The sequence below is a fragment of the Carassius auratus genome, chromosome 38 (genome assembly GCF_003368295.1).
Source record: "Carassius auratus strain Wakin chromosome 38, ASM336829v1, whole genome shotgun sequence".
NCBI lineage: Eukaryota > Metazoa > Chordata > Actinopteri > Cypriniformes > Cyprinidae > Carassius > Carassius auratus.
This window is the reverse complement of record NC_039280.1, coordinates 11,272,132-11,295,366: the sequence shown is the minus strand read 5'-3', so window position 1 is coordinate 11,295,366 and position 23,235 is coordinate 11,272,132. Positions and strand designations below refer to the sequence as shown.

The 23,235-nt window shown below is 37.3% G+C and overlaps 1 protein-coding gene across 8 annotated transcripts in view; it reads left to right on the top strand.

The window, feature by feature from the left end:
• The window catches only part of slc4a11 (solute carrier family 4 member 11), a 69,217-nt gene that overhangs the window by 403 nt on the left and 45,579 nt on the right, over positions 1 to 23,235 (top strand). For 4 of the 8 annotated variants that reach the window (XM_026224079.1, XM_026224081.1, XM_026224082.1 and 1 more), the window contains exons 2-3: positions 19,470 to 19,520; positions 21,998 to 22,120. In XM_026224079.1, the coding sequence (XP_026079864.1) occupies positions 19,470 to 19,520; positions 21,998 to 22,120 (174 nt within the window). Of the gene's footprint in view, positions 1 to 4,660; positions 4,845 to 14,344; positions 14,430 to 19,469; positions 19,521 to 21,997; positions 22,121 to 23,235 lie in introns of those variants that run through there. The other 4 variants (XM_026224080.1, XM_026224085.1, XM_026224083.1 and 1 more) reach the window with 4 other exon arrangements.

The window sequence follows — 23,235 nt, the reverse complement described above, 5'->3', positions numbered from 1 at the left end:
GAACATACTTCACTGCAAAAAAATGTAATATTGGACGAACATCAAACAGAAGGACCCTTTCGTTGAAGAAACTTCCAGTATTTTGGCCTTTGTATATATAATTTGTACACACGCATATATAATTTTTTTCTTTTTTTTTTTTTAGCTGATATTCAATCATACTTGTGTTGTTGTAAAGTCACAATAATTATAACAATATTATTATGGCATGGTTACCATGGTCATTTTTAGGAGATAGGCCTGTGGCGTTTTCCAGAAACCCAACTCTAGCCTTCATTATCACTGCCACAGTCTGTCATATCATCTAGTCCTGTTATTCAAGACAAGCACAAGGCCAAAGACTGGAGAAGTGATAACAACAGTACAACCTGACCAACCATGATACATATGGTTAATTTATAAATCATATTATAAAGGTATTTATTATGCAAATATGTTAATATATCACCTAATATAATATCCATGCAGTTATTTGGCCATGTACTGTAGTAGCACTTACCCAAAAAGGAATGTCTGTCGAACCCAGAAATCTGATGTTATCGTCTGCTATTTATTTATTTATTTTTTGATAAAAAGTGTAGTCATTAATAATTCTGGATGTATTAACACATTTAAATGGAAAATGTGTATGAACAATGATTTTGTATCAGCATAATTACCTCTTTATTCATGATTAAGCTGTATTTTCTGTTCCCTATCAAGACTGACACAACAAAGAAAGGATGAGTGTCCCAATAGCTCGCTATATAATAGAGCTGCACATAAGCTGCCTTGGCTCATGCTCTTAGGGTAATGAGGGAAGGAAGGACTGCTGGATAAAGATTCATCTTTTTATTCTGCTGTCTTTCAGCTGTTAGTCTCACAAAGTCAAAAGCTATCAGGCTGTCTGATCAAAGAGGATACCCTGTTTATTTATCTATACAAAACATTTAGAAAGCCTCTTTTTAAAGCATCATTGCACACCTGTAAGAATCAAGATCCACCACAGCAGTGGTGCCATTTCAGACTCTCATTCGGCTGACAAAAATCAGAAAGTTCTCTTAGCTGTCGTGTAGACATAACATGCTTTCTCCCACATATTCTCTTGTCCTTAGAGCTTATGAAATACTGCACGTGTGAGGTAACTCCGAATTATTGTTGCACACTTTGCTATTGCATCATCTTAGGTTGTGAATTCAATAGATTTTGTGATAGACTGTATCAAAGATTGCTCCATCTTTCATATTTGTTCTAGGTGTCAAGATATTGTGATATTATAAATGTATTGTTTTCTTAACTCCAAATCTCCCTGTGAATGCATGCTCTCTCACAGGCATGTGCACATGTGCTCACACAGACACACATACTCTCACTGATGCATTACTTACATTAGGTGAGGGTCCAGGGGAAGGAAGCTCCACCCTTTGTTGTTAACTCAGTTTGACTGTTGGCTCTTCCTGGAGATACAATACAACTCTGTGTTCTTGAATGTGTGTGTGTTTGTGTGTGTGCATGTTTTTGTGAAGCAAACCCAAAAATACCTGGTGTTTGCATGGCTCGACCTTAATGCTTGTAGCAAAGCAAATAAAATAAAATTTGAATAAAGTTATTCAATCTGACATCTTATTTCAGCCTATAAAATGACCCATTTTGACATGTTACTGCATTTGCAGGGGATAGTAATATTTCAGTAGGCTGGGTTCCAGTGTGAATGCAAAGTGGACTGAGATCCAGTAAGATTCAGTCACTCACACACACATTTCAGTTAAAAGTTTAAAGTCAGCATGACATGACAATTCATTTGATAACTTTTTAAATGCAGCTTACTGATCTTATTGGGAACAGTTCGTTGATATGTTTATTATTTTTTTTAATTGACTTTGGAATTCTTAATTAAAATTTCATGACTGGAACTTCCTGTGAAACAACAAACTTCTCTTTGTTGATATATACCTGACTTCACCAAACAATTTGTTCTCATTTTGTTGCCCCTTTCTCAGAATTGATCTCAAGCTCGCATTCAGATCTGCATCCAATCAACAAAGAAAGTATAGAACTACTGTATGTCCCCCTACGCTTTTCTTTTTAAAATCCATTTCACTAAGATATGCTCACAATATGGAGAAAAAGACCCTCACTACTTCTGTTTCAAAAATAGCAGTGAAAGGACTCAGGTCTTAACACTTTTTTTTAATAACTGCAGTAATTTTGCATTACACACACACACACACACACACACACACACACACACACACACACACACACACACATTCCTGCATGATAATAAGACATAAACATAATTTGTAACAAAAATCTAGAATACCTTAAAGAAAACCAAACATATATGTTTGCTAGCCATAAAATTGATGTTGTAGTTAAATGCATTTTTCTTTTCTTTTTTCAGTTGTGACATTTTTGAATCTCTTGAGTCTTTAATCTTGTGGACCCGTGCTGCAAAAATACCCTGTTTATAATTTTGGATCACTATATAGTTGACTACATATTTCTTATGTCTTTTGCTATTAATTGGAATGAACAGAAACTGTTCCGAGAGTAAATTATTAGGTTTATTTATCTAAAAACCAATTACTTGTGTTTGTGATGTGAATAGATAGCTCAGGAGTTATGCAAAAAGATAGTGTGTGACGTTTTGGGGTTGTACCTCTTGTCTTAAAGTGTTACTGTCAGCAGTCACAACTCATAAATCTCCAATACCCATTGTTTGTCCAGAAAGACAACAAAACATTTCCTGTGAAGCTTATGATCTGACTATCACAGTCAAACACATATAGGAAGTGAGGTCTAGGGCACACAAGTCACAGCACAAAGTATTCATTAAATGTGTGTGCTTAGGCGATGGCTCCAAAGAGTCATTGTATAAGGTAGTTGTTCAGACCTCTGACAGCCCCACAGGGCACTAGGGGGCAGTGTGTCACCCAGAACCCTCTGCTTTGCTGTAGGGATCTCTTTCTGTTGGGCAATGCACATTGCGTCCCTAATCTAGCCCAAATATTTCACTGTGTGGTATGTGTGGTTGTCTGGCACCTCCGGACAACTCTGCTGAACTCAAGGACAATAGCAAGGTCAGAGATTGACCTCACTCGGTGTACCCACAGCATCCTGTGCCCACATCAGGATTTAACCCTTCACACCCCACATCTCTTTTAAATCAGTCAGACTATGATTGTGAGGTAGGTTATTTCAGTAGTGTCGTTGTGTAGAATGCTTGGACACGTAGGTGGTCGATCTTGTGCGAGATACTCAGACATAGTTTAGTTTAAAGAGCAGCCGATCACAATACAGTCTAGGGTTTACACAAGATCTGTGTGAACATTACAGCCCCCCCCCACACACACACACATATGCATACACACACACACACACACCTCGTCAAACTCGTTTACACACTGCCAGCAGGTGGGTTTTCTGGAAAGAGCCTGTTGATGGCAACAAAGTGGAGGGAGGAGAGAGGGGTTCTACGCTTTTTTTTTATAAAGCTTATTGTGAGGGCTGAAATAAAAAACAGATCCCCCATACCCCCCACTCCACTCGACAGAGAAATTAAACAAACAGCCTTGGAATGATGAGTCATTACAGCGCTTGCTTGAAATTCCTCAAACATTCTGTTCTATTTCACCTTATTCTTCTTCGCCGTTGTCATCAACGTTTTCATCTACTAATACTGCCTGGTCATCATGTTTTGCTGTTGCTGCTAGTACACTGTATCTGCTTCAACGTCGTATTTCTCTACATCTCCTCCATCACCATCATCATCATCATCTTTGTCTTCTAATTCATTTGTTCGACGTTTGCTTTGTTGTTCTACTGTTTATTTTTGTCTTTAGTTTTTTTCTTCATCATCATCTTAATTTTATACTTTTATACTTTCTATTCAAAGTGGATATTTTTGTAGATTATTTTAGCATTTAAGGGATGATTAATTCAAAAATGACAAATCCGAATTTGTCTTCTGTTGAACATAAAATCATATATTTTATTTATTTATTTATTTATTTATTTATTACATCTGTTTTAACTGGTCTTTTGTCTCTTGAATTTATTTAACCGATCCTTTTCACTTTGAGGATGGTGCTACACTGTGTTGATTCTCATACACAGCTGACTAAAAAAGCAGGATGCTTGCAACATGTTTCAGCTAATGTACCCAATTTCGGCAGCCATCTTTGCAGTAAATCTCTCTGAAATATTGTTGTTTCAACATGTCTTCACAGAAAATAACTGCATCATATAATCCAGAAGCACCACACCAAAAATAAAAGCATCAAACAATCCAAAAGCACCGCACCTCACAACTGGGTGTGTATTTCTGTCATGCCTTGATCTTCTGGATACAACAATGGCATTATTCCTCATTGTGAAAGAAACAAATGACATTACGGTATCATCAGTATGTGAACTTACAGGCACACCATGTTGCACATTGCAAACATTTATCAGAATACACATTTTATTGACTTCTCTATTACAGGCTTACTTCTCTCTCACACTGAAGTAATGCTATATGCCAGGTTTGTTGTACGACTTATGCCCGCAAGCATCAAGTACGCAAAGTGAAATGCAGGAAATGTAGGCTTTAGGACCCAGAATCACAGCTAAAAGGAGGCAGGACAAGGCTGACTCACTAAATATGTCTGAGGAATGAGAGATAGAGAGAGAGAGAGAGAGAGAGAGAGAGAGAAAGAGAGAAAGAGAGAGAGGGTGAGGTAGAAGTGAAGAGAAGAGGGGAAAGAGAGGAGACCGGAGCAGAGGTGATCTTGCCCTCATTAGTGTCAGGACTACAGGATGATTATGGGTTGAGAAGGGAATGATGGAAGCAAACAAAGTTCTTCATTTTGTGCCATCCGGTAAGATCCACATGCACTCTCACACATACAGTACACACACACACACACACACACACACACATATGCACATGCTCCTGCACCGTCACGACTGAGAATCTGAGGGTTCCCTGAAATTTGAGACTGTGTACTAAACATGTGCAGCGGAGAGGGTGCATGCGTGTCTATGTGTTTTTGTAAGTTTTCTCTCTGTTGAATCCTGCAGGTCTGTGGATTGTTTTTCTCACACACTGCCACCGCCGCTGCTGCTGCTGCTGGTGTTTTTTGGGGGTGCGTTATTCTGGAATGCAGGCGGGCTTTTTCGAGGCTGGTTTTCTGGAATGGGTTGTAAATGCTTTTACGCTGTTAATCTTAGTCGAGTAAACAGGAAAAAAGAAAAAAATGACATCACACACTTTCAGATACCCACACACAAATCGCAAAAGCACGCGCACGCAAATACAAATGAGGGAGAGGGAGACGTGAGAAAAGAAACAGATGCAAAACACTGATCAAAATCAAGTACCTGTAGGGAAGCGCTTGAAACAAAACCTATATGCCTGATCAGGCGGCACTCGTGTGTGTGTGCACGTGAAAACGAGCGGGTGTGTGTAGTTGGTAGTCTTCTGGGAGAGTAGGTCTTATTTGTACGCAATGTTGCTGTTCAATTTGTCTCATTGTGAGAAGTCAGTCTAATATCGTATGCAACACACATGCGCTGTCGTACAGCACAAGTGCACCTACATCGTTCTCTTTCTGCATTTCTGTTCGCTCAGAGCCACAGTGGGTAATAGAAGTGGGAAGACACTAAATTTTGTGGCTATCTTCCCGCCGATACACACGCACATGCACACACACACACACACACACACACACACACATGCACACATACATAATAAGACTGATTTGCATCCTTCGCCTGAGGGTTGAGCTTCAAATCAGTTGATGTCTCAATTTTCTCTCCTCGCATGTGTTTCTCCATGTGTGTGTGACATACAGCATCAAGTGTGCATTTGATCAGGCTGTTGTAATTGACACTTACTTTGTGCCCATCTCGGCTTGTGGATAATCATTGTGGCACTCTGTCAATACCATAATTTCCACAAAATCTCAATGTCATTGGAGCAGGACCAGGGCCATAAGTGTGCCGTGCCCGCCTGAGAACTTTCATATTGGTGACCAATTGCTGCAACAGGATCGAAGTTGCTCAAACGGACGGATGAAAGAATAAAATTAACGACGGGACTAATGTAATAAGCTGTGTCCTTTGAATGACTGTCTTTCTCTCTAACGAGCATTGTGATTGCTCACCCGCCTCTCCTTACACACATATGAAAGGTGGACATTTTGTCCCCAGATTCCTTTATTTACGATTTCCCATCATGTTTGCATATTGAGCATCCTATTTGCACTGCAGATGGTGGGATATGAATAGATGTAATTTTCTGGAGGGCCAATTGACTTTGCATGTCTGTGAGTCCCTTTATTAATCTGTGTATGTACGTGTACAGTCATCTGCTGGGTCCCAGAGAGGTTGGTAATGCAGTTAGGCATCTCTGACTTTTCTATTCCCCATTTGTCTTCCACCCGTTGTACATTACAGTCTGCAAGGGAAATTAGAATCACACATTCCTCTGTTTATCTCCTCTGTTTACGGTACGCTATAAAATGGCCATATGGGCATCCTCTCTCATACAAAGAGCGGCGTCTGTGGGCGCGAATGGAGCAGCCTTCGCAGACGTTCATACGATGGAGAGCTTGACCCTCTTCTGATTTACAGGCACGGCCGTAATGTGGATGTTTTTAGAGGCCCAAATATGTGTGCAATTTGCCAAATACTGCGTGTTGTTAGCTTGAGCCTAATTAAATGGGCATCTCTTCTGCTAAAAGTCTGATCCCAGATAGACATGTCTCTGCTTCTCCGTAATGGATTAAATATAGCTTGCGGGAAAAGTTACAAACGCTCCATCCTCACTTTCTGTTAGTGAATGCCAGAAAACCCCCTCTCGCATCCGCATGCACACACAAACACCCACACTCAGGCAAACAGACGCACCCCCCCACCCCTGGAGTAAACCTTAGATTGCTTCAAGATGTCGGAGGATGCCAGTGTTGATGAATTCCGACCTTTGATTGCGATGCTGCCCGTGCACCAGGGGAGATACCTCACACACATGCCACTTTTCTGATACGCATACGGCAGACAAACACACAGATGCGCATGGTCCAGCAGATGTTGTGCCAGGCTGTATGACAAACTGCATAAACTAGATACCATCATGGCCTTCAAATGTCAAATGGCCTGATGCCATCTTCATAATATTACCTAGGTTTTCCTGTTACTGTTTGGTGCGGTTTACTTTTGCACACACACTGCTCTGCGTATTTTCTCCTACGGCTTATAGAAAGTGAGATGAAGAGAGGCAGAGAGGGAGCAGCCGGCTCACATACGTCCATATAACATTGTGTGATGTGTGGAGTATGCATAGATCACTATCAGGGTCACCTGGTGATTGCTCCCATCACACTGAGAGAATGAGGTGAGACGGACACATCAGCCTAGCCGCATGCTGCAGAAACATCTCTGCCGTATGAAATTCATCTGAAAGCAAATGGCTGCAGCTTCAAGATTTCCCTGCAAATGGCCATGAACGGTTATTTCAACCGAATATTTGAAGAACATTATAACTGTATTACACCTTATTCCGTCAGAGGTTTAATAAATCTATTATCAGGATGGTATCTTCTCTATTACAATCAGAGGATCCTCAGATGACATGCCAACAGACTGCCTACAGTCTGTTCACTCATGCATATTGCACAAAAAAAAAAGAAGAAGAAAAAAAGGCTGAAATCGCCTGTTCTGATATGATTGGCCGGTGCTATGTATGTTCTTTGAACATCTGAATAAAGATATTCAGTGTTTTAACAATGAAATTGAAATCAGTGAGCAAAACTGTATGTCTGACTTATGTCTGTGAAATCAACAGATCAACACTGCTGTGTCCTTGTTTTAATTAATTATGGTATTCATGCCAGAATACTATGTTTTAAATAAAATATAAAATGTGACCCTGGATCACAAAACATAAGAGATATTTATTTATTTTTATTTTTATTTATACATCAAGCTGTATAAATAAGCTTCCCATTGATGTATGGTTTATTAGGATGGGACAATTTTTGGCCGAGATACAACTATTAGAAAATCTGGAATCTGAGGGTGCAAAAAAAAATTTAATAAAAATAAAATGGAATAAAATTGCCTTTGAAGTTGTCCAAAAGAAGTCCTTAACAATTCATATTGTTAATCAAAAATTATGTTTTGATATATTTACGGTAGGAGATTTACAAAATATCTACATGGAACATGATCTTTAATTAATATCCTAAATACTTTTAGCATAAGTAAAAAAATATATGTATAATTTTGACCCAAACAATGTTTTGTTGGCTATACATTAGCTACAAAATATACCTGTGTGACTTAAGACAAAACACTAGCTGATTTCTTGCCACTCAGACCTTTTCCTATGTAAGTAGACTCTAGTTCTTGACCAGACTTCATGCAGAGAGCCAAAAGCGTCTTCTAGCAGAGGAGAATTGATGTATGCAGATGTTACACTTGCTTGAAGAAACTAATTCAGCTTGGCCTTTCTAAAATCTTTTAATGTGTGTTTATATGTTAAAGATCTGTAACATGCTCATTTGCTTGCAGAAACAGTCATTTTTCCTCATTTCATAATTATAGCATTGAGTTTTTCCCTCTATTACTCCCACAACAGCATGCATATTAATATTTCTCTGCCGCTTCCCATGGTTTATTTGTGGAGAGAATGCATCGTCAACTGTTTGGCTTTTTCTCTCCAGGAATATTCTGTCGAGCAGCCCCATGCACACACAACTCGGTGTCTCTCTCCTTCTCCTCGCCTCATCACACTCTTCCCTTATTCTCAAAGAAACAGTATGTGTGTATGTATAAGGGGTTGCACAGACTAATCAACTAGTTAACTTCAATGTTCATCAATGACACTTTAAACTTGATGTCGACTAGTTGCTAGGGTTGTAAATGTATGAGATTTTTATGGTATATTAATCACCTCAGAAAATATCATGGTATCACGGTATATATTGTGTACAAATACCAGAGTGACAATATACAATATACAAGTACAAATATCAGAAAGGATGGTAATGAAATTAATGCATAAATCTTAAACAATTAATTTTTTTACAAATGAAATCAAATGAAAATAACTTGTATATTTTTGTGTTTTCACAAAGGGCTGCACAACAGATATTAACTAAAAATGAGGGGAAAGCTATATTCCTTAAAAATGTTTCTATAAATTGTTATTATTATTTTAGAAGTAGGCTACGTTATAGTATACCGTATTTTCCGGACTATATCAAAATTAATTTGACATGAACCGGAGAAATGAACCGAGAGAAATGAACCAACAGAAAACATTATCGTCTACAGCCACGAGAGGGCGCTCTATGCTGCTTAGTGCTCCTGCAGTCTACCACTGAGCAGCGTAGAGCACCCTCTTGCGGCTGTAGACGGTAATGTTTTCTCTTGGTTCTTGGTTCTAAATAAATGCGACTTATAGTCCAGTGCGACTTATATATGTTTTTTTTTCTCATCATGACGTATTTTTGGACTGAACTTTTATTTTCATGTGTTGTAGTGAAGAGCTTTGAGTGTCAGAATGTATTTGACAGTGGTTTTCTATAGGGATGCACAGAATATTTGGCAACCGAAATTGTTTGGCCAAAAATAGCAAAAAAAATTTATTTCGGTGTTCGGTCGGATAAGTGAATAGGCCGAATAATATGTACTGAACAATGACTAACGCGACCAAATAGATATCAAAAAAAAAAAAAAAAAAAAAAAAAAAAAAAAATATATATATATATATATATATTTAATGCACCAATTTTTTATATTTCAACGACTCACTCATGAACCTGCTTCATTTGTTTCATCACGGGATGAATCAGCGTTTTTGATCATTTCTATTTAATTAATAATTCGTTCATTGATAAATGCATTTTTAAGTCACTTTTCGCTATCTAGTGGTGAAACAATGCAATCCACACAAACTTTATTTGAAGCGCAGTTACTTTCAAAAGGTGATTTACTCTATTTTGATCACTGCCGAAGACATCAGTGTTTATATCTGAACTATAAATTTTACCCCAATATTTTTGTGATAATTTGAATTACTGTAAGATAGAAATAATACTGTGTAGTTGAAAAGACAGTGTGTGAAGATACTTCTTAACCGAACATGCAACTCTGTGTCAGCGGCAGTGCGAACACAGATTTGAATGATCCAGTAAGACTTTGTCCAAAGGTTTAATAGACTCGGGGAATCGCTGTCATTTAGAAATGAGATCAAGTGGGTTTCTGAATCGAGATCGTTCAACGATTAATCGTGCAGCTCTACTCCTATAGTACATTATGCTAAGATCGCGCGTGCACAGAATCCTTCAGCGTGGAAATGTTTTGTCAACACTGTTCTGTGATTTCACTGTTCAATAAAATAGATTAGAAACTGAAAAGTTCAAGCATATATTTCTTAATAACTAAATCTCTCTCTGTATCTGATTAAAAAAAAGCAGAAGTCTGTGAGAAATATAATGACCCAAAGACAAAAGAACTGATAAAAATGAGCTGTTATAGGAGCAATAGCCATGTGGGCAGCGTTGTCACATGCCATAGCTGTGCACAAGGTGTTTGAGTCTCAGGTTCAGACTTATTTGTTCATTAATGACGTCATCAACGACTAGTCAACTTTGGATCAAATTTCTTCACATAAAAGTCGACTTTAAAAAATCTGAAGTCGTTCAGTATGTATGTGTGTCATTATTGGTCTTCAGAAGGAATTCCCTCTCTAAGCAGTTGGAGACTAGAGTGCCAAAGAGCCTGCAGGCATATTAAGCCCCTCTCTTTCCTTCTTGCTCTCTCGTAGAGCAGGGCTGTAAGTGACATTAAAAAGTGTCAGAAAGCTCCTTTAATCTGTCTCTCTTTCTGTCTTTCTGTTTAGTAGAGGTGTATACGCTTAATGACCACCACTCTACACACTGCTAGACAACCAAAATACCATCACAGCCTGCAAGAGGCAGCTTTCTCTCTCTCATACCTTATCTCTTACATAGCCAGTCATACAGTATCTGTGTCAAAGCATGGCCCTTCTCGTACAGGTACTGCCGGATTAAAAGATCTCAAAAACCTCTGAAAAAAGGTCTGTGAAATAACAGTGACTAAGCAGCATTTCTAAACCCAAAGCACATGCTTTCTGCATTTGTACCTTCTCTTATGATATTACAGCTGTAATAGCTTATGTAAATATGCATTCACATGTTTGATGTGCTTTTAAATTTCAGGCCATGTGCCCTGTTTCTTACCTCCAATTTTTTAATGCACATTGTCCATTTGTCAGGGCAGGGATTAATGTTTTTGGTCTGCTAGAACATGGTGCCATATGGCTGGATGTACCAGCCTCGCAAACTCAATTTGCTAGATTTATTTATTTTTTGGACATTATGCAAACTTGCCGAGACTGAGCCGTGAGATTTCCATGACAAATTAATTCCTCTCTTGATGAAAAAGATAGAGGGATAGTTCTCCCAAAAATGTTGTAATCATTTATTCACTTTTACGTCGTTCCAGACCTCTAGATTTTCTTGCTTCTGTGTAATACGAAAGATGTTTTGAAGAATATTGAAACTATATGGGGATGGGGCTAATGAGCTCTGAAAAAAAAACAAAAAACATTATAAAACGTTCGTAAAGTAGTGCATACGACTTAATCCAATATATTCCAAGTCCTCTGAAGATGTACGATAACTTTGAGATAAATATTTTTTTGCATATCTGGTGTGATTTTTCAGTTTCTTATTAGCTAAATGTATGTTACTTATGTTGACTAAAATGCTGTTTTAGTAAGTAATAAGAACTCAAATTAATTAAATTCGACTTGATAAAATATTGCTAAAATTTAATAGATATTTTCATCAAAATACAAAATGCTAAATACTTGTTACACGTAACATATACTTACTATTGTAATAACAATAATTATGTGTTATTTAACCCTAATCCATACTGTAACCTAACCTATGTACATTCAGTTAATTAATATTGATCAGTATTAAATGTAAATGACATTGTCACCTTAAAATAAAGTGTGACCAAAAAAGTTAAATAAAGTCATCTTATGTGTACTAACATTTAAATGAATCATTTGATAAAATGCACTTATTTTGTACATAGGCCTTTATGTTTTTTATATTGTGCTTATATATAAAAAATTAAAAAAAACTACATGTAATTATTAGAGCCGGGACTTTAACGCGTTAATTGAGATTAATTAATTACACAAAAAATAACGCGTTAACTAAGAAAAATTTAATTACAGAAAAAAAAATTCCCGCATTTTTAATAACGTATTTTTGCACCGCAGAACGTTTCTCACTGGATGAGTTTCGGCGGGACCGATTATACTGGAGCACCAACTAGCGTTCGCATATCACCGCAGCACATGATCGAGCCTCAAGTATCACCTCAACGCAAAACATATAGCAGCTAGCGTGGACTTTACACTTTATTTTGAACTATGTTATTATTTTGTTGGTGCAACTGGCAGTTTATGTTGAACTCTTTATTGTTTTGGCCAAGGTTATTGAGAGTTGGACTTAGTATGTTATGGCCTCTGAAGCAACAGAGAGATGTTTTCTAATAGTCAGTGTTTCCAATGTTCTGAATGTAATTGACAGTATTGTGTTTTACTTAAAAAACACTTTACAGAAAGTTCCAGCACCTATAAGCTTCCTGAAATTCTGAAATGTACTATTTCTAAATTGTTTCTAAATATGCTATTGCTACACTTCATGGCAAAAATTGCACTGGTCTGCTAGACAATATTTTGTTGCTTAAGCTTATGTATTCAGTCATTATTCAATGGTATACTATAAATCCATGTGAAAAAAAACTTCTCACTGTTCTCAGGTCAAATATTTATATGCGATTAATTTCGATTAATTAATTACAAAGCCTCTAATTAATTAGATTAATTTTTTTAATCGAGTCCCGGCCCTAGTAATTATGTCATTTAGACTGTTGACCTCTTAACCAACCCTTAAACCAAACCATACCGCAAAACCTGTTCCTAAAATTAACCATATCCCACCTCAATAGCAGCAAAAGGGTTCTGCAACACAACATGAACACAATACATATTTTGGGTTACACCTCATTTTAACATGTCCTTTTTACTGTGTAATTACACCAATGATTAACATCAAATAACAACATGTTCTTACTGTAGGGTTAGGTTTATGCTTTGGTTATGTAAAGTTAATTGCTTGTAACTATGCATAATTTACTGGTATCACTGTAATTAAATTAAAGTGTTACTTTTTGATGCAAGTAAAGACAACTAATATAAAGTGTGAGTTTATGAAAAATTCCAGTTAGTGCTCTGCAGTATGATGCATGTAAAAAAGACACATCAAGATGAGTCATGACATGTTTGATGTCAATAATGAGACACGAAAACCAGAGACTTCTATGTTTTTTTTTTTTTAAAGAAATTACAAAATGTACATTTGAGTTGTGATCATAGATGTTTATTTTGATATGCATGACAGCTGTAATCAGTTCTGAAGAACTAGATGCATCAGGGCTGCAAAACTTCTGCTGCACTTATTATGAGGTTCAATTTCAAAGAAGAATATCACATTAAGGTTACTGTCTTGAAGGAAGTAGTGAGATCGAGCGGCTGTCTTGTGTGACCTAGCACTTCTAAGATGAGCGTATTTAACTGTGTGTGTGTTTGTGTGTTTGAGAGCGAGGGAGGACAGCTTTACTACACACTCTCGCTTTCACACCATACAAACTACACAGTCACTTCGGCCGTGCAACAACATGCTTGCTCTTGCATGGTTGTTTCATCTTCGCACACTTTGTCTGTTAATTTGCATTATTCGCCAGAGAGAGTTCGGTCATCTCGACAGTATTTTTCTAGCGTGTCTGGTCTTGTCTTGAGAAAAAAATAAAAAATGAAAGCAAGGAGAGAAGGAAAGAGAGAGAGAGAAAGAGAGTGATTCTGAGGCATATTTGATGTTTTATGCTCTTTATCTTGAGTACGTAACTGAATACATACACAGGCTGTTTGTGGTTTTGTTGCACACTAACCGCATACATGAGTATTTCTTAACAACCAGACCACCAAGCTTTAAAGAGACACCCCTCTCACTGCTCACTGGCGCAGAGAGCCTGAAATTGCCTGTGTGTGTATGTGTGTAAAGGGAAAGAACTCACTGGTTACTAAGCTTCGGTCTGTGACTCACACATTAGCTTATCTCTGTAGCTGAACTGAATCTAGTCATGGTATTAAATTCAAATGCAAACAAAGATGATCCGTGTGTTTGAGAGTAAAACTACATTGACGTTCAAATATTCATGCGCGCGCACACACACACAAACACACAAAGACCTGTTCTGCCAGCTCTTTGCTTCCTGTTTGCCAAGACAGCACTTCCTGTGTTAGTAATGATGATCCGATATTAGGAGCCTGTTCACTACCCAGCCTGCACCAGGTATTTTCTGTTCGCTTTAGATTTGAGTTATCATTTGTCCATGTTTCCTTGCATTAATGTGATTAGCAGGATTTATTTTAATCAAGATTTGTTCCAAAAACAGCTTTCTGTTTAGTCTTTTTGTCCCTCCTCTTATCTCTCATTCTTTCAGCACATTGGCTTTGATCACGTCTCCATGTAAAAAAAAAATGTTTCCTCTGGTTTTCAGGAAATGTGATTATAGAAGAGACTATGAAGAAAAAGCGAGAGAGTTTCGCATTTCAAACATGAATGAATAAAACAGTAAAGGTGAATTTAAAACAACAGGTCTTGACGGATCTGTTTGTGCTTCATGCATCCTGCCTGTGTGAGGATTCGAATGCAAACATTAGCTTGTTTGATTTGATGTCTGTTTTGGCTTGGTCTGTGTCCTAGTGTTGGCCAGTATGCTCAATTATCATATCGTCCTATAGTCATCATGTGAGATCGCGAAACATGATATTATCCTGCAAATTTATTTAATTATTTATTTACTTCATTTCATTTGTTTTTAATATGAATGAATTTGTATTTAACATAAGTGTAAAAGAAACATTGTAAGTTATTCTAATTATATTGCTTATATTTCCTAAGTCATTCGAACAGTAGCTATAGAAAACTAGCAAATAACATTTACAATACTTTCTCAAAAAATATCTTCATTGACTTCAGTCTAGCATTAGTATATGCCCTCTAAAACACTCCCGTTATAATCAGTGCCGCTATCTACACGGTATAATTAAGAAATCTCTTATACTCGCATCGCACTTATATCTGCACTTTATTGTTTTTGTTTATAGAATTCACGAGAGAGCAGAATTCAGTCAGTGATTGTGCACTGAACAACACAACGCCGTTGTTTCAGACTAATCTAAACACCTCTGATTAGCCAATGCGTTCATAAAGTCAAGGGAATTGTGTGTGATTGTGAACACTGTAAAATCGCCTAAAAAGAAAAATTATGAAACAAATAAGCCCTAATATTAATTATATAGTATTACTTGCCTGATGATATTGATAATAATAATAAAAATAAATAATAATCATCATCTATCAAAGGCATCGTCGTTTATACATGCTACTATCTTTTGTCAGCACAACCCTACTGAGTACCGTACCTACAGTAACCTCTAAAAAGGAAGTGTGATGCTTGCCGTCCCTGGACCTGAGTGATTTAATGCTGAAAGTGCCGCAGCACCACTTCCTCTATCAGTCCTGCTCGCTTCCTTTGCATATCGACATGCATCTGCGGTGGAAATAAGCATGCAGTAACACGGCATTAGAGAAATATCTTTAGATCAGACGTTGAGCCAGGGGTTGGTAAAGGTTGGTCACACAGTACCCATAGCTGGAGGCAGCAGAGACGAAGTACCCAGTGAAAGGTCAGAGTGGGGGTAAATAGCACAGTGACTGCGTCCCCTCCGGAGGGCCTGTAGGCATGGCTGGGCTAAAGGTGTTTTGTCTGTAGGGACGGTTCTGACAGGAACACACACAGAATACCAATCGGCTGCTGTGTCGTCACTGACTTTGAATGGCAGGGGAGGGAGAGAGTCGTTTTTTTATCGTCTGCCTCACCAGCTTACTCTTGGCTTCCTAAATTATGTTACAGCAGGAGGACATTTAAAGAATTATGGGTTTGCTGGCTCAAGCCATTTATGCAAATGCTAATGCATGTCTTTGATTAGAGCTGGGTGGGTTGTGAGCATCATGTAATAGCAGTGTGTGAGGTGAAATGCTAAAACCTGCCTGTTTGCTGTTTGCAGTCATCTACTGTGAGAGAGTGACCTTATACTGTGACCTTGGGGCTTTTACTGTGATCATAGACCTCAGTCAGTGTAAACGCTGTATTTGATTGGACACAAACACCTATGAGACTGCATAAGATATGTTTTTTTTTTTTTTTTTTGTACTGTGGTTAGGTTTGATTTGTATTGTGATGTACCTGGGCTTTGATTATTCAAAAATATGCAAAAATAGAACCTTAAACAAAAGTCTTCTGAAAACTCCTGGTTGTAAAAATTAGACTTGAATTCGAGCTTAAGCATGTGTTAATCGTACATGTGTTTTTTGTACATTTGAAGGGACACCAATAACTTTCATATATAAAACCTGTAAAATTTCAAATTAAAGTGACTGCTTTCAGCAAATGTACAAAATATATTTAATCAAACAGCTTCCCGTCTTTTATTTGTATTGAAACGCATTCAGATCAACACATCAGCATCAAAATGCGGTTATGATGTAATTTGTCGGAAATGGCCTTTCAATTTATTTACTGGCATTTTGGCAACAGGTCCTTTTCACACACGGACAATTCTGTTAAATGAATGCAGGGTCGTAACCACATTTCGGGGGACAAGCTCCTCACTACCCACCCCCCTAAAATAATCAGATATGGACAAATGGTCCCCCATCCCATATTTCCAATATCAATCTGCTGCGCTCCATTACGCTCCACTCTCTGTGTTATGTTTCAAATTTAAATTCTCAGGATAGTCTGTCTCTGTAGTCTAGCAGTGTCAAAACATTTGAGATGGCAACTCAAATCAAAGGAGGAAGAGTTTACTGTTCACAGACATGAAACCAGTGCAATGATTTAGTTTTAAAGATCAATAAGTGTGAAATAAGTAGCTAGACATTTAAAATTCAACACTATTTTGTGAAAGATTCTACCAACACTAATATCTAATAAAAAGGATGCTACTTTATGTGGTCAAATTTCAGTTTTAAATTGAAAACAGGCAATAACATTTATGCAATGGAATTTATACATTTATATCGCTTTCAGTCTTCCATTAGATTCAATAAAAATGACATTTGTACCCTTTGCAACATCAGTTGTTTTTTTCTCCTGGTGTTTAAGGCCTTGAATTAATGGAAAAAGGTGTGTATTTTAAGTCTCCTATTGTTTAATGTATTGTGAACATATTGAAAGCATCTAAAATGTAAAGCCTTGTAAGACTTTGTAAGTCCTGTGTGGCGCTTATTAGGAAATGATGAAACTAAGTCATATTTAATGCAAGTTTATTTAATTTTACAGTGTAACATCAACATGTTTCGCACATTTAATAATGTGCATATGTGTGTGTGTGTGGGTGTGTGTTTGTGGGTTGTCACAATACTAATGAGATCACACTGCCTTGAGACAGTACAACATATTGAACAGACTGCTCTTCTAACGCTCACAACCTTGTTTTGGTTGGCTTCAAATTAATAACACAAAAGCTGTCAGAATAACCCTCAAGAAATTATTGTAGAAAATGATTTAGTTAGAGACATGAGCATGAGGGCGTTAGCCTAGCCATGTCTTTGTTATATACGAATCTTCAGTCTTCAGTGAGGGTTTTTTATTGATTTTAAATAAGTGCTAATTTAAGGCACATTATGAGGGTTGTCAAGCATTCAGAGGCTTCTTAAGTTGGACTGGGCAGTCTCAGCTGATTGGAGTTTCAAATCAGCTTTATATTTAGACAATCTGTTTCCTGCGCTGACACATTCTGCTTTTTTACATCCTGCTGCATATAACGGCACAGCAGCTTTTTGGGCTGTCACTGAAGAGAAATATGAGACAAACTCTCTGTCAGTTCGTCTGATGTAGTCTGTTCACTGTACAACAGGACGAGACTTGTGCAAGTTTGTGTGTGTTGGTGTGAGTGTATTATGTTCCTGTTCCAAAATGTGAGTGCTGTGGTACACTTGTGCCAGCCGTACATGCATACTCTCTTTAGACAGGGTTTTTAGCTGGAAAGGGAGGTCCCTGACAATTAAGGGAGTCAGAAAGTGGGAAAAGAGAAACCTCAGTCACGGCTGACTTCACCTCATAAATATCCCCTTAAACTGCACCAAATGACTGTAGGCCACAGGTGTGGGAGAATGTGCGCTGGTTCCATGTGCATGTGTTTATGCCTGAGTGTGAGCATGTTGGAATAAATACACGGGTTTGTGTGTGTGTATCAATGTAATTGTGCTTTGGAGTGTGTGTGGCTGTTTAGGCCATCATAAGGGCGTGTGTGTGTGGCATAATCACATTTGCATATTCATATTGATTCTTGGGTCATGGGACTTCAACTGATATTATTTTTTGGAAAGAAATCAGAGATTAACACTGGAATGTTCTGAACACAAATTGTTTTGTATTGTCCTTTGACCATAGCTCACAGTTTTCACATCCATCAAAATATATGTTAAATTTAATAACAACAGAGATATAAATATGCATATTTCAATAACAAATTACTACTGTATCCTGACAGAAGAAGGAGGTTAATTAAAAAAATATTTTTCTTTTAAAAGGAATTTGTCAACACCTAAAACCTTTTAAAAATCTGGCAAAGTCTTTATCCTGAAGCTCCTCTTTAGATATGCTATGAGGACAAAATGTCACATAGACAAGTTCACTAGTGGGTTAATACAATAAAATAAATGTAAGTAATTAGGCTCATATTTTCACAGGTCACAGCCATAATATGTCAACTCTAAATTGTAAATAAATTGTTTGGGATTTTTAAATAATTTCCCTAATTTTGAATTGATCTTGGTAGTAGCAACCAATCTCAGAAGAAAAAATGCTTCTAGATTTTTTTTTTTTGTCAAAGCTGTAATATTTCCTGTCTTAGTGTGGTGACAACAGATGGAGCTGAATATCAGTTTGAAACTATCCTGTAGTCTCAATTAATTAATTCCAAATGTATTAATTACTTTATTCTTAATTCTTAATTAATATTTATGATAGCTGTTTTACACATAATTTTTTTGTCTGTTGGCGTGGACATTTATTGAGAGTAAAAATGCGTTTTGGGAGAAAATAGGTGCCAGAGACAGCACCCGAACGTGTTCATTCCTGTACAGATAACCTTTCATTTTTGTAGCCTGTTTTGTCCCAGTACTTAAGGATCAGTGCTTGATCAAACCTGCTTTATTCTCTTACGGTAATCCAAAACACTTACTCATGCTGTGTTATTTAACACACACTCATAGTTATTTGACGTCTTTTGATAATTGTGGTTTTAATTTCTCTTGCAGAGGCTCCCTCCTCAGGGATGGCTAAGAATGGATACTTCTATCAAGAGATGGGTGAGTGAATGTTTGTAGAGTCTCTTTCACACTGAGATTCCAGATAATACACGGGTTATGTGTCCCAGCAATTGTTCCCTGATCATTAGATTTTGGTTCATTCACACTGTCAGTGATTTCCCGGAATATGTGTGAGCGTTCATACACTACCTGTAAAGGTCCCTTAATGACACGTGACATCAGGATGGTGAGGAACTAACTGATCTTTGCTTCATTACAGTTTGCACATATTTTTTTGTTGCGAACATTGATCTGCCTTCAAAACACCCTAATGTGCGTCATCACTACAACACACTCTTTACGGCATTGGTTCGGGCTTTTGTTCACACAGAGCTCGTTTCGGGACTGAACCCGACAATGTTAATATGTCTCCAACCCGGGCTCGATCCCAGAATCAATCCATGGACGTGTTTGCATTCAAACAGAAGGCAATCCGGCAATGTTCCGGCAATTTTCTGGGACCAACGTGCAGTGTGAAAGGGTCTTAGGAGTTGGTTGGTGTGTTTGTTGTTCAGCACAGAGCCTAGAGGAGAGCTGTGAAGGTCAAAACACAGGGAGAAGGAAACTCCTTTCTACAGTATTTTCTAAAGCATGCCCTCATTTCTGACTATTCCTCTATTCAAAATGTCATATTTCTGGTTTTCTAATCAGTGCCAAAGAGAGACAAGTAATCTGCCTCAGATTCTGCTGCATTGAAGCCCGATGCAGCAAATCCGAGCAAAAATAACAAAACAAAAAAAGGCCTGAAATGCTGTCTGTAAAATTAAATGTGTAAATTTTGTTAGTGCAAGTAAAGCTTGTGGCATATTGGGATTTCTCAAGTATTCTCTCATTATGCCATTTCAGAAATCACTGTTTATGTCGTCTCTCTCTCTCAGTTCAATTCAAGGGGCGGTTGTTTATACGTATGTAATTATATAAAAAGTATGTGGGTTTTTTTCAATAAATGAGTTAATTTGTTCACGAATAGGCTTTCAGTGAATCAAACACTTCTGAATATGATCAACCACGGTGTGCTGACCTTGAAAGAGCGAGCGAGAAAAGGGGAAAAAAAGGGGAGCACCGTCGTCGGGGAGAGGAATATCCTTTCGCCCGCTCACCGTAGGTCCAGGGCAGTAGAGTCAATGAGCACACATGGATTAACAGCCCCTTCTCCTCTCCAGCTTTACATAGAGAATAATAGGGGGAAGGATTAGTGAATAAATGAATAGATGAGGAGAAAGATATGGAACCGATAGCCACTCACATGCCACATTCAACCAGGGAAGCGAGAACAATAACGAGCTGCCATGTGTGTATAAATCACAGCTTCAGCCACACTCTGGCTACACAGTCACATCTGTGGGGTATTAAACCCTATGAACACTTTGTATTCAACAGGAATAACGAGAGAAATGTATGGATTATTGAAGCCATGTAGTGTTTGTTTTGAGGAACTGTCTTATCGGTGCTGGAATATCAGTTCAGAATGGATGGATTAAATGTACAGTGTAGCATATTAATTATGTATATTAAGTGCATCTTTTACATTTGAGTTTGTCAGAAATTTATAGGGTCAGCAGAGGACAGTGTAGGTATGTATGTAGATATGAAAGGTTCTGCAGTAATAATATCAATTAGTAGAAATTGGATATGTATTTTATTTTATTTCTATGAAGAGTAAATGAATATTGTGCTGTTGTAAATTAATATTGTATACTTTGCTATACTGTAAAATATATTATGCCAAATTTCCAGTAACAAAAATTACGGCTGTGATTGCCAGAAATTCACTGTAAAAATATGATTACAATGTTTCTGGTGGTACTGTATCGCATATTGACAATGTTGGAAAAGTTGCATTGGAAATGTATTAGGTTACAGATTACAAGTTAAAATATTTAAAATATAGTAAGTAGTTTAACTATTTCAGTTACTTTATTAAAGTTATGTTACTGATCTCATTTGATTATTTTTTTTTGATTACTTTCATAATTACTTTCATTTAAATCATAACTAGAAATAGTTAAGTAGCTTTGATACTGTTTTGAAATCAAACCTTTGCATAGCTCTGTCAGGAAACACTGACATCTAAGAATGCTTTGTAAAAAATACACATAAACCCTAATAGGAAATAGAACAGATACTGAATAAGCATTTTAAATAAGTAACTGTAATTTAATGAAAAAAATGTCAGATACATGATTACAGTTACATTTATTTTGTAATAAAATTGTATAACGCTATTAAACTGTATGTTTTTATTTTCTCCCCAACACTGCATACTGGTGCCTGTATATTTCACAATTTATAATCATATGGGCTAGTTCATTAAGTGATATAATTTTAAAATACCAAGCAACTTAAATTAACAAAATGTTTTTACTGTAGCATTTCTTACTTTTTAGTGTAGAATTTATAAACATTTGTGTGTATTAAAATATGTGTTAAAAAATATCAATAGATTGAGGCTGTTTTGTGTGTGTGTCTGCTCTTAGAACAGAGGGAGAGAGAAGAACATGAGGAGGGGAGCGAGGAGCGAGAGGAGGGCCAGGACTCTCCCATCCCATCAGGAGATGACATTCATCTCTACGGCAACCAGACACACCAAGGAGGGACAGGTCAGTGAATGTGTGTGTCTGCGAGCGAGTTCAGGGTGGGATGGCAGTTAGACCCAGAGCTGTTGATTAGCTCTGGAGATGCTCGGGTTAGCAGGTCAGCTGTTGGCATGGCAACAGTCTCAGGTGCGCTGTGATTATGTCGTGGCACTCCCACCAAACCCACACACGGTGACAGGTCACCTGTTGTCACTCAAAACCACACAAAGTCGTCTTCTCTTCTCTCTGTCCTAAGTCTCTGCAGGAAAATGTAATCAAAGATGACAATTGAAAAATATACAAAAAACTGTGGAAACCGTTGACTTCTCCATCGTAATTTAGTGCTTAGTATGTTGTGCATGCAAAAGGCCAAATAGTTGCTTTTATACCACTGATAAACATTCTGTTAAGTCTTCAAGGAAGAATGGACATTGTTTTGGAAAACAAATGTTATTGCATTCAACATTTCTCATCATCATCCATCATTGCTTTGTCTATAAACTTTACTGTTTATTGATATAGCTCTATTTTTAAACCAGACGCTAGCAGGTCATGAACCACCAACTGATATTTTATTAGGAAAGTTGCCATTAATGTTGTCTATGTCCATAATGAAGGTTCACCAGACAGCACAAGAAGAAACGTTTAGCTACAGTATTCAACAAAGGTCAAAATAAATAATGAGAAATAATAATATATTGCAGTCAAAGACACTGAATTACAATTCTCAGAGCACTGAATAAGCCAAAAAACAAACAGGCAGTTTGTCTGGTAAGACAGGATAATACCATAATGTACAATGCATATTTACCTAACATTTTTCAGGTAAATCTAGTCCTGTCCGAACAAAGCTTTTGTTATCTCTCATAAATCTGTACGTTGGATAAGTTCCACAGCTGCAAAAAGGTGTGTTTACAAAAACTTAAGTACATAAGTACCAATGAATCATATGCCAATGAATCAAATTCTCCAAGGTTAATTGTTGATTCTGGTCCACATCTGGAAAAAAATAAGATCTTCATAATATCAGCTCTGAATATATTGTATAACTTGTTTTTACCAATATTGCGATTCCAATTTAATATGCAATTGTTTTTTAAAGCTCTTTATGTTCTGAATCATTAAACAGAGACGAGCTA